A 16,328-nucleotide genomic window follows, 5' to 3' on the forward strand; every position below is an offset into this window, starting at 1 on the left:
TCATACATTCTGTCATTTGTGTTAAGGCCTATTATGTGAAGTTAGTGTCCCAGTGCAAGTTCATCCACTGGGGTTTAGTCAGCCATCTAGAGTCTCTCTCTTCAAGATCAGCTCTTCCTCAGCCAGCAGTAATCAGCTGCTAATAATTCTTTGACTAAGATTGGGACTTGCTGTTCATTTCCACAGTTCTGTGCTGGGTTTTTGTCTGCTTAAGTTGGCATGGGTCTTGTGCTTGCTGACATCGTTGCTGTAGGTTTGTATGAGAAGAGCCCCAGGCGCCTGTAGGACTATTTCTGTATGGTCCTACGCTACCTCCCTGCCTCTTAGAATCTTTCTGCCCCCTCTTCTTCAATGACCCCTGAGCCCTGGGTGGATGGACTTCAGTATAGGAGTCCTGTCCAAGGACCCACACTCTGCAGACACTTATTCTCTGCATTTTGGCCATTTGTGGCCTTTCGTGTTCCTGGCCCTCTGTTGCATGAGGGAACTTTATCGATGAGAATTGAAAGATGCATTAGTGCTCTCTTCATCCCTTGTTCTATGTTCCATGAGCCTTAGATGTAGAGGTTGCATCCTAGATGTGCCACTTAGTCTTGGGCAAGTCACAGAGAATCTCTGTGTGTGACCAGTGGTGTAACACTGTAACAATCTCAATGGATTTCAAAAAAAAGCTACTTTGATGGGTGGTGACTGAGATACTTGTCTGTAAATTTAAGGATCCATATTTTGCACATAGTAAGAAATTACATTTGTCTAGGGATATGAGAGCCTTGGGTTTTCTCTAAGATCTGTGACCTCTCCAGTCATGTGTATTTGGCTAGGTTTACAGTACCAGACCTGAGTTTCCTCGCACTGATTGGGCTTTAAGTCCAATTAGGTAGCTGTTGATTGCCCCAAGATAAAACTGCCACTACTGCACCAATGTTGTTTGCTGTGTTGGTCATTGATATGGTTTTTAGGCCTTGAAGCTGGGGTTGGCCATAATTGATGTTCTCCCCCACCAGCTTGTGTAGTGCTCTCCAAAGCTATGAGAGCTAGCCTTCAGGGGAGGTGGCTTCCAGGTCGGTTCCAGCTCCATTGCTCCAAATCCTGTGTCCAAAATATGTCCTGCCTTCAGCAATAGAGTCTTACCATCAAGTTCTGGGAGGCAATCAAGGACTGTGGCAATAGCCTGTGTAATCTTGGGAATCTCTTGGACCACCCTGGCCAACAACTCAAAGGAAGGTTTCTCCTGTCTGGCACTGTTCTTGTCATGTAGTCTTCAGCTATACTCATCCACTCGTGAGGATATTGTATGTGTAATTTTTCAGTAGGTTTTGGGACTAATACGATTCCCTCTGGTTTTTACATACTAGCTAGGCACTATTTATGTCTCCTCTCTCTCCCTGTCTTATCTTCCCTCCCTGCCCTCCCTGTTTAAAGTGCCCCCCATTTCCCCATTTCTCCTTTGATGTATTTTGTATGCTATGGTCCCACCTCTTTTGGGCTCCTTCTTCCCCTTTATTCCCATAGTTCTTTGTGTAGTCCTCCTTCTCCCCCTCCCCTTAAACTACCCCCTTTTTATACATTTCTTCCTGTCTTCCTGTCTTCTACTGTTCTCTCTCAGGTTCCTTCTTTCCCTTTACCTCCCTGGTTTCCTTCCATTTTCCTGGTTCCTGTAGTTACATCAGGATATGCACTCACTAATAAGGATTTGGTGCTAGGATCCACAAAAGAGGGAAAACATAGGGTCTTTTGTTTTTCTGAGTCTGTGTTACTTCACTTAGTATAACAGTTTCTAGATCCATCCATTTACCTGCAAATTTCATGATTTCATCTTTCTTTACTGCTGAATAGAACCTCATCGTGTAAAGTACCACATTTTCATTAACCACTCATTGGTTAAGGGGCACTTAGGTTCCTTCCATCTCTTAGGTATTGTGAAAAGAGCAGCAACAAACATGGTTGTACAAGTACCTCTGCAATAGGATGAGGCTTTGGGTATATGCCAAGGAGTGGTATAACCAGGCAAAAATATCTTCTAAATGGCTGTTACAGAGACAATTTAAATTTCCTTTTCCTTTTTGAAAAGCAGTTTGACAACGTATACTTAAGGTCTACAACGTGGTGTTATGGAACACATACAGACGGTAAAAATGTTGTTAAGTGAAGTGAATGAACATTTCCACCATCTTCCACAGTTTTTGTGGCAAGAGCAGCTAAGATTTCATTTAGCAGGAATTCTGTCAACAGCACAGTTAACACACCGTGTCCTGTGGACAGCATAGTTAACACACCATTTCCTGTGGACAGCACAGTTAACACAACCTGCTTGGGCTGCACATCAGAGCCTAGATCCACTCATTTGCCACATTGTCTTCTTTGCACCCTCTCACCTGCATCTCTCTGCCAAAGTTTCTTCCTTCCCTACTTCCTGTCGTTTCCTTCCTTGAACTTGAGAGTGTATTTTTCTCAATGTCTAAAAGCTTAAACTTCCCACAGCCTTACCCACTGAGGAAGCATCACACACCCAAGATCAGCCTTATTTCTTACTCTCTAAGGTTTCTTGCACCAGCTTTGCCTCTGCACAGGGTTGGAGGAAATGTCCTCGTATTCACTGTCCTCACCCCATGAAGGTGCCCTGACCTTCCCAGAGGACTCGCCTCAGTTCTTCCATCCAAATGATGTGATACTTGCTGTTGGTAGGTCAGAAACATATTTAAGAGGTAGGAAAGGCTCTGGGCCCCTTGAATCATGCCTTTTGTCTTCCTAATTGTGGACAGGTTTAGGTGCTCAAAGGGTTTCTCAGACATTTGAGGGGAGGTCTGATATATATTCCCAGTAACTACCTTCTTCCTTCCAGAAAATTCCAATGGTTCACATGATTTTAATGCTGCTGACTAATGTCTGTGTCTAAATATCTTCCTATTCCTGGAATAAAAAAAAAGGGGACCATTCAGAGACACATTGAAGAGGAAAATGATAATTTATAACCCATTGAGGTGAGTAAGAATTTATTCATCATTGATCAAAACAGGCACACTGCTTTTGAAGACTGACAGCTCCTCTGGTATTAAAAAGAAAACAATGTATATATACATATGTTTTCAGATATATATATACACATATATGCATATTTTTATAAATGTATATACATTTAGAATACATCCACTCTTTGAAAATATAGCTCATCCATTACTAAGTTATCATTGTCTTTATCTACATCAACAATACATTCATAAAGCCATGGGGAAACTGGGTAAATAAACCTTTTTAAACCATTATGGAAAGCATGTCAGGAAATGGATAAGGCATATCATATATTTAAACGTTGCATAATTGATGCTGTGGTAAAGATTGTACAAGATACTTAAAAATGCAGAAATTTAATCTAGAAAGTTTGGGGAGATTATAAGATGTGATACTTAAGTTAAACTTTAATCATGAATGAAAGATGAACCATTCCAGGGAAAGGATATGGTATATACAAACTATGGAGACTAAGATGACAGCTACTATTAGGAAGCAGGTATCCACTATATTGCACGTATTTATAGCTATACTTAGATAATACATAATCAGGTTGACATTTTACAGTTTTCTTCCATTAAGAAAGTATCACAAAAATTATTATAACTTAAAAAAGTGAAAAGACAAGAAAGTTGGTAAGCTATGCATTGAAAAGAAAAGATGGTAAAGTGGATTAGTGGGTTTATTCCTGCTTTTTAAATAAGTACTTATTGAATATAACATGTAGAAAATAAAGTATTGAAATATTATATATTACTATAAGAAAATAAATGGGTACAAAGGGCAAAAAAAATGGAACTCTTGAAAGTCTATGATAATGTGTTGGGCTGGAGTTTAGTGGTAGGACACTTGCCCGGCGTGTGTCAGGTCCTGAGTTTGACCGCCAGCACAATAAAAAGAAAGAAAAGTTCTTAGGATGTGAAATATTAATGTGTATAAAATATAAGGAACTAATTGCATATATACACATGTATATGGACATTTTAACTATTTCACATTGCACAGTCTTAATGTATATCTATATACATTATATATACATAAGTATATGTGTATACACAATGTCTGATATACAATTGAGCAAGACTACATAAAGACAATTTTCACTAAATGAATTCAAAATTAAAATTTAAGGGAACTGGGACAATGGCTCGGTAGGTAAAGTGCCTTACACACAAGCGTGGAGAACTGAGTTGAGATCTCCAGAAGCCATATAAAAAGCCAGGGCTGGAGGCACACTCCTGTAACCCAAGCACTAGGGGAGGTGAAGATGGTACATCCCTGAAGCTTGTTGGTTAGCTTGCCTAGCCAAATTCATGAGCTTCAGATTTTTAGACACATCCACACACATGAGCCACACACATACACACATTCACACTACACATACCACACACACACACACACAACTAACGTGGAGCCTGATGGACTACTTAAGGAAAGTATAGGGGTTTTTTTGGTGGTGGTGGGTTTTTTTGGTCTTTTTGAGGTAGGGTCTCCCTGAAGTCCCAGCTGCCCTGGAACTCACTATGTACACCAAAAAGTATGGTTTTAATCCTTGTTTTCTCTTTGACTCTGTCAGCAAGGTACAGTTGACAAGTTTGTCATTAGAACACTAACACAGCTAACTAGAACCACTTGCCTGTGTCCTTTAATTCTGTTTGTCCCAGAGACTTATGCAATGACTTTTAGGCAGGGGATTTTTTAGCATGATTTCTTTTATAAATTTATAATAATTTGCCTTATTTAAGACTGTATTGATAACCAAACAATACATAAGCTTCTTTCGCACTGTAACCCAATGCCAAAGGTATAAAAGATATGAGCTACTTCCCCTTGGGGTCCACATTTTGAGGCTTGAACCCTCAGGACCAGGCTGCAGCCTAAATAAAATACCTGCTTCCTGTACACTTCCAGTGTCCTGCCTGATCTTTCCCACAACACAACACCACACACCACACACACAATACACACAAATGATAATAATAAATAGAAATTTTTAAATGCTCAAATTTGTTGCTATGTCTAGAGAATCAAAATTATAATTAGTATTGAGATATCACTTCATATAAATCAGACTAACAAACATTTAAAAATGGCATAACTGCCCATTACTGATAAGAGAAAAGGGATAGTTTGAAGCTCTGTGGCTCAAACAGCACAGTGGCCTTTGGAGAAACAATCTCATTTCTTCTATTAAATGACAATAATGATGAAGAGCTTCATAAATCCTTGAACTTAGCCAATCTGCCTGTGAGAACTTCTGCATGAAGTCTGGAGTATCAGGGCGTATGTTTGGGGCTGTCTTTTTCACATTGTTGTTATTAATGGGGGGAAAAAAAGACCTAGAAACAAAGCAAATGTCAAGTGACATTTCCTGAAGTGATAAATAATGACTAAACTGCTTCTTACTTAAAAGTAATCACTGTTTAATAACTGCTTCTGAATCATAGGATGTGATTCTTTTAATGACATTCTCTCTCTCTCTCTCTCTCTCTCTCTCTCTCTCTCTCTCTCTCTCTGGGTTTGTTTTGTTTTATTTTTGTTTGTTTTTTGGAGTGTTGTTTGTTTGTTTGTGGGGGTTTCAAGGTATATTTTTATTGGATTTTTGTGCACTTCAAACAAAGCATCTTAATCATCTTTATACCCCCTGCCTCACCTGCAGCCCCCACCCCAAACCCTCCCACTGAATTCCAGGCATTCTGTCATATATATTACGGCTTATTGAGTTAAACTCGTGTACCTAGATGTCCCTCAAACAAGTTCATCCACTGGAGTCTAATCAGCCTATCTAAAGTCTCTCCTTTAAAGATCAATTCTCCCTCACCAAGTGATAATCAGCCAGGGTTGGTGGTGCATGATCATAAGGAAACAGAGTCCTCCAGGCCTCTGGGAACCTGCTCATATGAACTTACAGCAATTGTGTCAGCATGCACAAGACCCATGCAAACTCAATCAGAACTGGGGAAATGGGCAGTAGTTACCAACCTTAGCCAAGGACTATTGGCAGTTTATTTTTTGTTTTGTTTTGACACAAGATCTCATACTGTAGCCCAGGTTGGCTTCGAACGCCCTATGAAGACTTCACATTCATAGCAATCCTCCTGCCTCAGCCTTTTGAGTGCTGAGCTTATAGGTGTGAACCACTATGACCAAATTCTTTCACAGCATATCTTGATCTTTCTGTGCTTCTATGGAACAAAAACGATTTTCATGTACACTAAAGTTCAAAATTCTTTGCATTTAAGTTCTCTACTCAGGAAATGTAATCTGCTTTCTCATACAGATGAGGAGTTCATGTATATGTTTCCTGATTTCTCATACAGATGAGCTTATTCATATTATATGTGTATGTTATAATCTAACATTCTTTTATGTATATATGTTAAAGACAAGTGACATTTTTCTACTTATGGTTTAGGTCAGCATTTAAGAAGCCTTGACATGACCCAGCCAGCTAAACAGAGCAAAAGCCCAGCCCGTCCACAGATGACTGCAGTTGCATCTTTATAGAGTCCTTTGTTTCCTGGTACTCTGCTGAACTTACAAAAATTATGTTTGTGAATATGACTACTTATAGAGTATAGAAATCTTTCAAGGGGAATAAACAATATTGTTACTGACAACTTTTTTATACTTTTTTTCAATGTATATTTTTATTGAATTTTTGTGGACTTCATATTTAGACCCCCTCCTCTATCTGCAACCCCCATAGCCCACCCACAGGATTTTATGTACTCTATCGTATATGTCAAGGCCTCTATCATATATGTCAAGGCCTGTCCATCAAGTTTGTATACCCAGGTGTCCCTTGGTGTGAGTTCACCCACTGAAGCCTGCTCAACCTGTCTGTGTCACTCCCATAAAGATCAACTCTCCCTCACCCAGCAGTGATCAGCTGTCAATAGTTCCCCAGCTAAGGTTGGGGCCTCCTGCCCATTTCCCCACTTCTATGCTGGTTTTTGTTTGATCAAGTTTTCATGGGTCTTGTGCACGCTGTCACCATTGCTGCAAGTTCATATGAACAGGTTCCCAGGAGCCTGTAAGACTGTTTCCTTACGGTCATATACCACCCCCGGGCTCTTACAATCTTTCTGTCTCCTCTTCTGCAATGGTCCCTGGGCCCTGGGTGGATGAGGTTTAATATAGGAGTCCTATCTAGGGACACTTCTGATTGAGCTTTCTGCCTTTTGGGGTTTCATAAATATAATATGAGATTTTCTCATTTAATGCATCAATTTGCATGTATCATATACTTTACTTCTAGTTTGGTTTAAACAACAATTTTCTTGTAACCAACTCTAAGTAAGATCATTTTCACTTTGGATTTTTAAGAAAGGGATATCTTGTGGCCTTTTAATCATGAACGGCAACTCTGTGTGCATGGGGCCTGCAGGGAAAAAATAAAAGCGAAAAAAAAAAAAGGAGAGGAGGGGAGTGGGGGGAAGGGAGAAAGAGAGACATGAGTGTAGGAGGGATTAGTTGGGAAGAAGGGGTTCAGAGAGAAGGGGATGGAGAGGAGAGAGTGAGGGGTGAATGTGATAAAAGTCCCTTGAATACAAGCATGATATTGTCAATTTTTGTTGGAGAGATGGCTTAGCAGTTAAGCACACTGGCTGTTCTTACAGAGGACCAGGTTCAGTTCCCAGTATCCACATGGCAGCTAACAACCATTCATAAATCCAGTGCCAGGGGATTTGGTGCCATCTTCTGGCATCTGAGGGTATTGCATGCATGTGGTACACTTACATAGAGGTAGGTAATACATTCATACACATAAAAACAAAAATAATAAAGAAAATATAAACAAAGAGAGTCAAAGCAGAGTCTATTGTGGCCAATTCTTTTTATCACTATAAATATCTTTAATATTTTAGTGAATTTTTGAGAATTTCATACAATGTATTTTGATCACTCTTAGAACCCCTCCCCTATCTGCACTTCTCTTTCATACCCCCCCACCAGATTTCATGTACTCTATTATTTTTTAAGCCCTATTGAATCTAATCTGTGACCCCAAATGTCCTTCAGCATGGAGCCTAGTCAACATACTCAGCATCACAATTTTAAAAAGTATTTTATTATTTTTATTTTATGTGTGAGTGTATTGCCTGCATGTTGGTAGGTGCACCCATGTTGTGCAATGCCCACAGAGATCAGAAGAGGGAATCAAATCCCTTGGAACTGGAGTTATAGATGGTTGTTAGCCACCATGTGGGTGCTGAGAATCAAACCCAGGTCCTCTGCAAGAGCAGCCAGTGTTCTTAACTTTTGAGCCATCTCTCCAGCCCCCCAATTTTTTTGTATGCAACACATGACTTATACAGGTGGGAAAAAAGCAACTAAGTAAATGGAACCACAGAACATGCACAGAACAGGGCCTGCTGGGCATATGTGCACACTACCTGCAAGATGGGGGCATGATGGACTCTGCCCACACACAGTCCTGGAGGGTGCTGGAGAGCCACAGTGGGGTCATCCTGGAGGTGTCACTGTAATTCTGCTCACTAAGAGGTGAAGAGTGCATAGAAACTCTTAGTGAGAATAAATGGTTTAATTCCTCATTCCTCAGGAAATTATAGAAATTAAAATGATGCATAAACTATGACCTTTTGTACAAATAGAAAAATATTAACATAAAGAGAAGATAACATTTAAATAAATTCAACATTAAGCTTAATTTCTACAAACTTGTTGAATATCGCAGTCCTCTTTACTAATTATCTTTAAAAATTACAAGTATGCCTATTTATGATAAAAATATGATATTTTTAAAATATCTATATATTCTTGGATGGCTAAATCAGGCTAATTAATGCACAGTACTTTGTACATGTTTTTCTGTTCTGAGAACATGTGAAACTTGCTTCTTAACAATCTTCAGGACTATAACACATCATTATTAATTACACTCGCCATGTTCACTCATGTATCTCTTGAACTTGTTCCACCTATCTCACTAAAATTCTGAAACATTTTTCTAACACCACAACACCCCTTCTAGCCATTGGCAACCAACATTTTACTCTATTTTGACTTCAGTATTTTTATATTTGTTATAATGTCCTCTAGGATCATGCACACTGCAGAAGACAAGATTTCCTTCCTTTTGAAGACTAAATAGTATTCCATTGCAAATAAATGTCATACTTTCTTACTTTTCCTATTTTTTAATAATTTCATTTATTCTTTGGGAAGTTTACACACTGTATTTTAATGCATCAGACCCTTTTCCTCCTCTCCCCTCAGATCTACCCCCAATGCTATACCCCCTCTACTACCTTCATTTTCTGTATTACTTTTTTAAAGACCTATTGACTCTAGTTTGTTTTTCCCAAATATTCTTGAATATGGGCCTATACCCTGGAGCCTGGTCAACCTATTTTGCATCACATCCTTAAAGAAAACATATTCTCCCTGTCCCAGCAGCTATCAATTACCAATAGTTCCTCAACCCTCCCTCATTGCTGGCTTTTTGTATAGCTTGGGCTTGTGCATGTCTTGTGCATGCTGTCACATGTGCTGTGGGCTCATATGTGCAAGTGCCCTGTTGTATCCAGAAAACATGGTTTCCTTGTATTCTTCCGCCACCTCTGGCTTTTATGATCTTTCTGCCCCCTCTTCTGCAATGAGCCCTGAGTCTTGGAAGGAGAGGATGTGATATAGATGTCCCGTTTATGGCTGAGCACTCTCCAGTCTCTTGTTCTCCTCTTGCTGACCATTGTGAGTCTCTGTGTTAATCAACATCTGTTACAAGGAAAAACACTCTGATGAGAATTGAGAGGTGCACTAATCTATAGGTATAATAAGTCATTAGGATTCAGTTTAATACTATATCCATTTGTCCGTGTAATAATAGTAGGTTCTCCCCTACAGACTGTGACCTGTCTCGCCACAGGTCCTTAACCCTGACAGCAGTGCCAAATAGGGGCTCCATCTTGTGAAGTGGGCCTTAAATCCAGTCAGAAAGTGGTTGGTAACTTACATAATATTTGTGCCACGATTGCATCCAAATAGGCATATCTTTCCAGCCCAGTCATTATTGTATCTTTCAGGGTCCACAGCTGAGTAAAGTTGATGATTACTTTTCTTTTCTGGTAACATGCATAACAACCAGCACTTTGAAGGCTAGGCATTGGAGATGAAGCCCAAGGTCAGTACCAGACTGATTTTTCTATTTTGTTCTATGTTTCACATATGTACTGTGTTCAGCCATAGGGTCTTACTGTCACGTTCTTGAGTGCAAACAAGAACAATGGCAATAGTTGGTATTGTTTGAAGGTCTTAGGATTTCCAAGGTCAACAATTTTTTTAAAGGGGGATCCCATTTTTAAACTGCATTGGGCTGTTTATTTGCAAGCCTGTGGTGCCTTGTGGAGGTATTTTCTTTCTCTCTCTCTCTCACACACATATTATAGGGTAACACCACTTAAATTATTTTTGTATATATATGCATTTTAAGAAGCATCTACATATGACTGTTTCAAAAGGCCTTTAGTGTTGGTCATCCTTCATCACACTACTTCTACCCTAACCCTAACATTCCCCACCCCATTTAACCCTTCCTATTCCATTACTCCCCTTATATCACTGCATTCTATCTCCCATCCCAGGAAGCTAACTTCCAAAGCCCTGAATTAGTTTCCTGACCTCTATGGATTTTCCATAGGTATGTGAAACACACATACCTAAAAATTAAAAGCTAGCATCCGCATTTGAGAGAAAACGTGGGACATTTCTCTTTCTGAGTCTGGGTTGCCTCATTCAGGATTACTGTTTTCAGTTCCATCCATTAACTTGTGAATTTCATAATTTCATTTTTCCTGACAGCTGAACAACATTCCATTGTGTAAATGTACCGTATTTTCATTATTCATTCATCAGTTGGTGGACACCTAGGTTGTTTCCATTTCCTGGCTACTGTGACAAGAACAACAATGAACCATGGATGAACATATATCTGTTCTCTTAGATATCTGCATATTAAGATATAAAATCCTTTGTGTATATGATCAAGAGTCGGATAGCTAGATTGTGTGGTAGATATGTTTCTATCTTTGTGAGGAACTTCCACACTATTTCCATAGTGGCTGCCCCAGTTTGCACTCCTACCAGCAGAGAATAAATGTTTCCCTTTCCCTACATCTTCTCCAGCATTTATCATTGTTTATTTTTTGGATTTTAGCTATCCTGACAGGAGTAAGATGAAATCTTGAAGTAACTTTAATTTACATTTCCCCATTGACTAAAGATGCTGAATATTTAAAAAATATTTCTCCATTTTATTTCATCTTTTGGGAATTTGTTGTTTAGTTCCTTTCCTCGATTTTTAATTGAGTTGTGTGGTTTTTTATGTTTAGTTTTTTGAGTTTTTGTATATTATAGATACTAACCCTCTGCCCTCTGTCAGGTGTATAGCTGGTAAGGATTTTTTCCCATTCTGTAGACTGTCTCTTTACTTGGGTAATGGTATCTTTTGCTGTACAGAATCATTTAAGTTTCATGAAGTTCCACCTGTCATTTTTTAGTCTAAATGTCTGTGCTATTAGGATCTTATTAAGAAAATCCTTTCCTGTGCCTGTAAGTTTCAGTGTATTCCTTATTTTCTATCAGACTCCGGGTATCAGGTCTTATGCTAAGGTTCTTGATCCATCTGAAGTTGCATTTTGTGCGTGGTGAGGGGTGTGAATCTAGATTCATTCTTCTACAGATAACAATCCAGTTTGACCAGCATCATTTGTTAAGCGTTGTTGAACTTTTTTTTCTTCAATGTGTATTTTTTGCCTCTTTGTCAAAAATAGGTGGCTGTAAGTGCATGTGTTGGATTTTTTTTTTTTTTGTCTTTTTGAGACAGGGTCTCCTTGTAACCCCAGCTGTCCTGGGACTCGTTATGTAGACCAGGCTGGCCTCAAACTCACAAAGATCTGCCTGCCTCTGCCTCCCAAGTGCTGGGATTAAAGGCGTGTGCTACCACACCCAGCTGTGTTGGAATTTTAATGAGGATTGCAGTGAATCTGTAGATTGCTTTTGAGTAAGGCCATTTTTATAATATTAATCCTATGATTCATGAGCATTCTTCTGATTTCTCTTTAAATTTCTTTCTTTGATGTCCTAAAATTTTTATTATACATGTCTTTCACTTTCTTGGCTAGATTTATTCTGAGATATTTTACTTTTTAAGGCTATTCTGAATGGATTTAGTTCTATGGTTTCTTTCTCAGTATGTCTATTATTGGTATATAGTAAAGTTACTGATTTTTGCGTGTTAGTCTTGAATCCTGCTGCTTTGCTTAATGTGTTTATCAGCTTTCAGGGACTTCTGCTGTATCTTTAGGATCTTTTATGCATAGAATCATATCATCTGCAAATAAGGATAGTTTAAGTTCTTCCCTTCCTATTTGTATCCCCTTTATCTCCTTCACTTGTCTTATTGCCCTAGTTAAAGCTTAAAGCATTATACTGGGCGTGAATGGAGTGGAATCCTGCCTTGCTCCTGGTTTTAGTGGAAACGTTTTGAATTCTTCTCCACTGAGCATGATGTTAACTATGGGCTGTTGCACAGTACCTTTAATATGTTTGTATATGTCCCCTTCTACCCTTAGATTCTCCATGGCTTTTATCATGAACGAATGTTGGATTTTGTCAAAGGCCTTTCCATCTCTTGATGAGATGATCATTCTACAGAATAACTTGAGAATTATTGGTTTTAGTTCTTCTCTGAAAGTCTGGTAGAATCTAGCTGATCATGGGCTCTTTTTAGTTTGAAGATTTTTAATTACTGCTTCTCTCCTGTTAGCTGTTATGGGTCTGTTTAAATTACTTATGTCATATTGATTTAACTTTGGTAGGCTGTATGTATCAAGAAATTCATTCATTTCTTTTACATATTTCAGTTGAGTGGAAAATAAATTTTTAAATATGTGCTTATGATTTTCTGAATTTTCTAAGGGTCTGCTATAGGTTTTCCATTTCTTTTTTGATTTTATTAATTCAGATGCTCTCTTCCTTTTTGGTTAATTTTTCATCTCTGTCTTGGTTATCTTTGAGTTTGTTTTGTTTCTTGTTTTTTTGTTTTTGTTTTTGTTTTTACTATATCTATAGTCATTCATTTAAATTCTTTGTCTGAAAGTTCTTCCGGGTCAGTTTCATTAGTACGGGATTTGTATTTCTTTGGTGGAGACATGTTATTTTGTTTTTTCCTGTTGTTTTTATTTTGCTATTAGGATTTGCACATCTGGAGTCAGTTTGTTGGTTGAACTTTTCTTTCTTTTTTTTTTTTTGTTCAAGTCACCTTCTTTCAGCAGAGGTGCTTATAATGTTCATGAAAGGGTCTAGTTTATGATAGAGTTGGAATGTTGATTTCCTCTGACTTGGTCACTGCAGTGGCTTGGTCAATGAGCTTGGAACAGGTTTCCCCTGCCAGTGTGAACTGAGCCAGGGTTTCAAGGCTGGAAGGAACAACTCAAGAGTCCCAGTCAGGTAGGTGGCAGGGCTCTGGTGAGTCTTGAAAGTAGAGATGGGCCAGGGTTTCTCTGGCATTTGGAAGAATCCCAAGTGGGGATTATCTGGAATCTGGTGAATCACCAAGGTAAGGACAGGGCCCAGTGGAGATGGTCGTCCCTGGAAAGCAATGGTGGGGTTCTGGGGTGATATAAGTAGGCCACAGGTAGCCTACGTGGATCTCCAGGCCATGTGGGCAGACTATGTAATCAATCCCTGGTTGCGAGAAGGTTGAGGTCTGGTAAATCCCAAATGGATGAAAGGGGCCAAGAGGAGGTTGTGGTCCCAGGCAAGAGGCAGCAGAAGGGTTTTGGCTAATATCACGGTTTTTTTTTATCCATTTACATGACAATGAATGTTTAAGCTACTTCTGCTACTTGGCTGTTGTGATTAGGACAGCAATGACTGTGGATGTGTAAATATCTCTTTGACATACTGATTAAGAAGTACAATTATGGGGCTGGAGAGATGGCTCAGAAGTTGAGAGCACTGACTGCTCTTGCAGAGGACCCAGGTTTGGTTCCCAGCACCCACATGGTGGCTAACAACCATCCGTAACTCCAGTTCCAGGGATCCAATATCCTCTTCTGACCTCCTCAGGCATTGCAAGACATGGGTGCACTTACATACATGCAGGCAGTACACTCACTCACATAAAATAAAAAATAATAAAACATTTTCAAAAAATGAAGTACAGTTATGAGCTTATATGGTAATGCTTGGGTTCTGAGGAACCACCACATATTTTTCCATAATGACTAATTTACACTCTCAGGAACAGATTCTCTTTTCTTCACACCTTCACCAACACTTGCTATTCTTTGGTTGGTTGTTTTTGCTAACAACCCTTCTATTATGTGTGAGGTCACATCACATCTCATAGTGGTTTGGATTTGCATTTCCATGATCATCAATGATAATGATCAGTTCTTTCATTTATCTGTTGGGTATCTGCTGGAAACTTGTATATCTTTTTTTGAGATGTGAATGTTTAGGTTCTTGGCCTATTTTTATTGGATTATTTATTTTCTTGATATTGTATTATTTTAGTTTCTTTTGTATTTTGAGTATTATTAGACATATGGTTTGAAAATTGTATTAGTTACTTTTTCTGTTGCTGTGACAAAATTCCATGCCCAACACAACTTACAGAAAAAGGAATTTATACTAGCTTAAGTTTTCAGAATCCTTCATGGAGAGATAGGCATGGTGGAAGGTGGCTGAAGCAGGATGCTTCACATCTTCAACCATAAACAAATCAGAGAGAGCAAACTGGAAGTGGGTTGAGGCTATAAACTCACAAAGCCCTTCCCCAGTAACATACCCTCTCCAACAAGATCACACCTCTAACCCTTCTCAAACAGCACCACCAGCTGGGGACCAAGTGCTCAAATACTTGAGTCTATGGAGGATATTCCTCATTCAAATCACCACATTCTGTTCCCTGGACCCCACAGATTCATGGCCATATCATAATGCAAAATGCATTTACTCCAACTTTAAAATATCCTATAGCCTTTAACAGGTTCAACAATACTAAAAAGTGCAAGGTCCAAACTATTTTCTGAGATTCAAGGCAATCCATTCATTGTGAGGGTTCTCTCAAAGGCCAGAAGAAGATATCAGATCCCCTGGATCTGGAGTTACAGGTGGTTGAGACCTGCCTAATCTGGGTGCTGGGAACCAAATCCAGGTCCTCTGCAAGAGCAGCAGATGTTTTAAACCACCAAGTCAGCTCTCCAGCCCCAAATTTTTTCTCTTTAAAGCAAATGTGCAGTGAGAGAGATGTGGTCTCTCTCTATAAGCTATTCCAAGAATCCTCACTAGAAAATCAGCTCTATGTCTTCTAAACAGATTTTTCTAAGACGTCAGTTGAATCCAGTTCTAACTCAAAGACAAAGAAAGCTTGCTTTCTTTTAGCTGCTAATATGATTTAGTGTGGACTGTTTCTGCTAGAATTTCATAAACAGCCACAAAGCTATAACTTGCTGAAGGAAATGCTAAAAAGCAGAACCCTTAGTAGTTGAAGTCACCTGTTCTTAAAAAGTATATTCTGGGGGCTAGGGAGATGGCTCAGCAGTTAAGAGCACTGGCTGTTAAGAGGACTGGGGTTCAATTCCGATCACCCACATGAGAGGTAACAATGGTCCGTATCACCAGTTCCATAGGATTCGACGCCCTCTTCTAACCTCCACAGGCATTGCATGTCACAGGCACACTTACATGCATACAGGCAGAACATTCATACATATAAAATAAAAATAATATTTTTCTAAAAATAAATTCTTGAAACCAAGTATTGTTCTAGGGAAAAGGAATAGCACAAGTCACTTACATAAGACTTCATTTGGACAACCAAGGTGTGTTTGGGGGTTTGATTCATTAATGGAATGAAAAATGGTAGAAGTTCAACAACAAAAAATTTCTGATAATAATGCTTTTCGAGATTCTCAAAATCTTTATTGTCATTTTCATTTTAGTATAAAGGCATTCTCCTGAGACAGTGCGTTGAGACACCTCACAGGCACAGTCAGCCTCAAACGGATGTTACTGGGCAGACTTCCTGGGTTCGTTCTCCCACTGTCTCCACAAGAACTGAGCTCTCTTCTCTCATCCCAGGCACTTCTCTTCTAGGAGCTTCTCTCCCAGAGGCCCGAAGAAGGCATCCTGAAACACACACAAAAAATTGAGTTTATTGCTTCGTGTACCAAACTGACAGAATGTCTTCTTCAGGACTGAGATTGCAAACATTTCCAAGTATCCATGCTATCTCAAAACATTTAAATTAGGATAAAATGCTGTGAATAATGTTCCACAATCTGGTA

The 16,328-nt window shown here is 39.1% G+C and overlaps 1 protein-coding gene across 1 annotated transcript in view; it reads left to right on the forward strand.

Moving 5' to 3' along the window:
- The window catches only part of Cd163 (CD163 molecule), a 34,095-nt gene extending 21,360 nt beyond the window's left edge, over positions 1–12,735 (forward strand). The window contains 2 exon segments of the mRNA XM_017796154.1: positions 2,843–2,981; positions 12,606–12,735. Of these exon segments, the coding sequence (XP_017651643.1) occupies positions 2,843–2,981; positions 12,606–12,735 (269 nt within the window).
- The last annotated feature ends 3,593 nt before the right edge of the window (positions 12,736–16,328 follow it).

Source organism: Nannospalax galili, unplaced genomic scaffold, assembly GCF_000622305.1.
Source record: "Nannospalax galili isolate Female #2095 unplaced genomic scaffold, S.galili_v1.0 scaffold589, whole genome shotgun sequence".
In the NCBI taxonomy this organism is placed as follows: Eukaryota; Metazoa; Chordata; class Mammalia; order Rodentia; family Spalacidae; genus Nannospalax; species Nannospalax galili.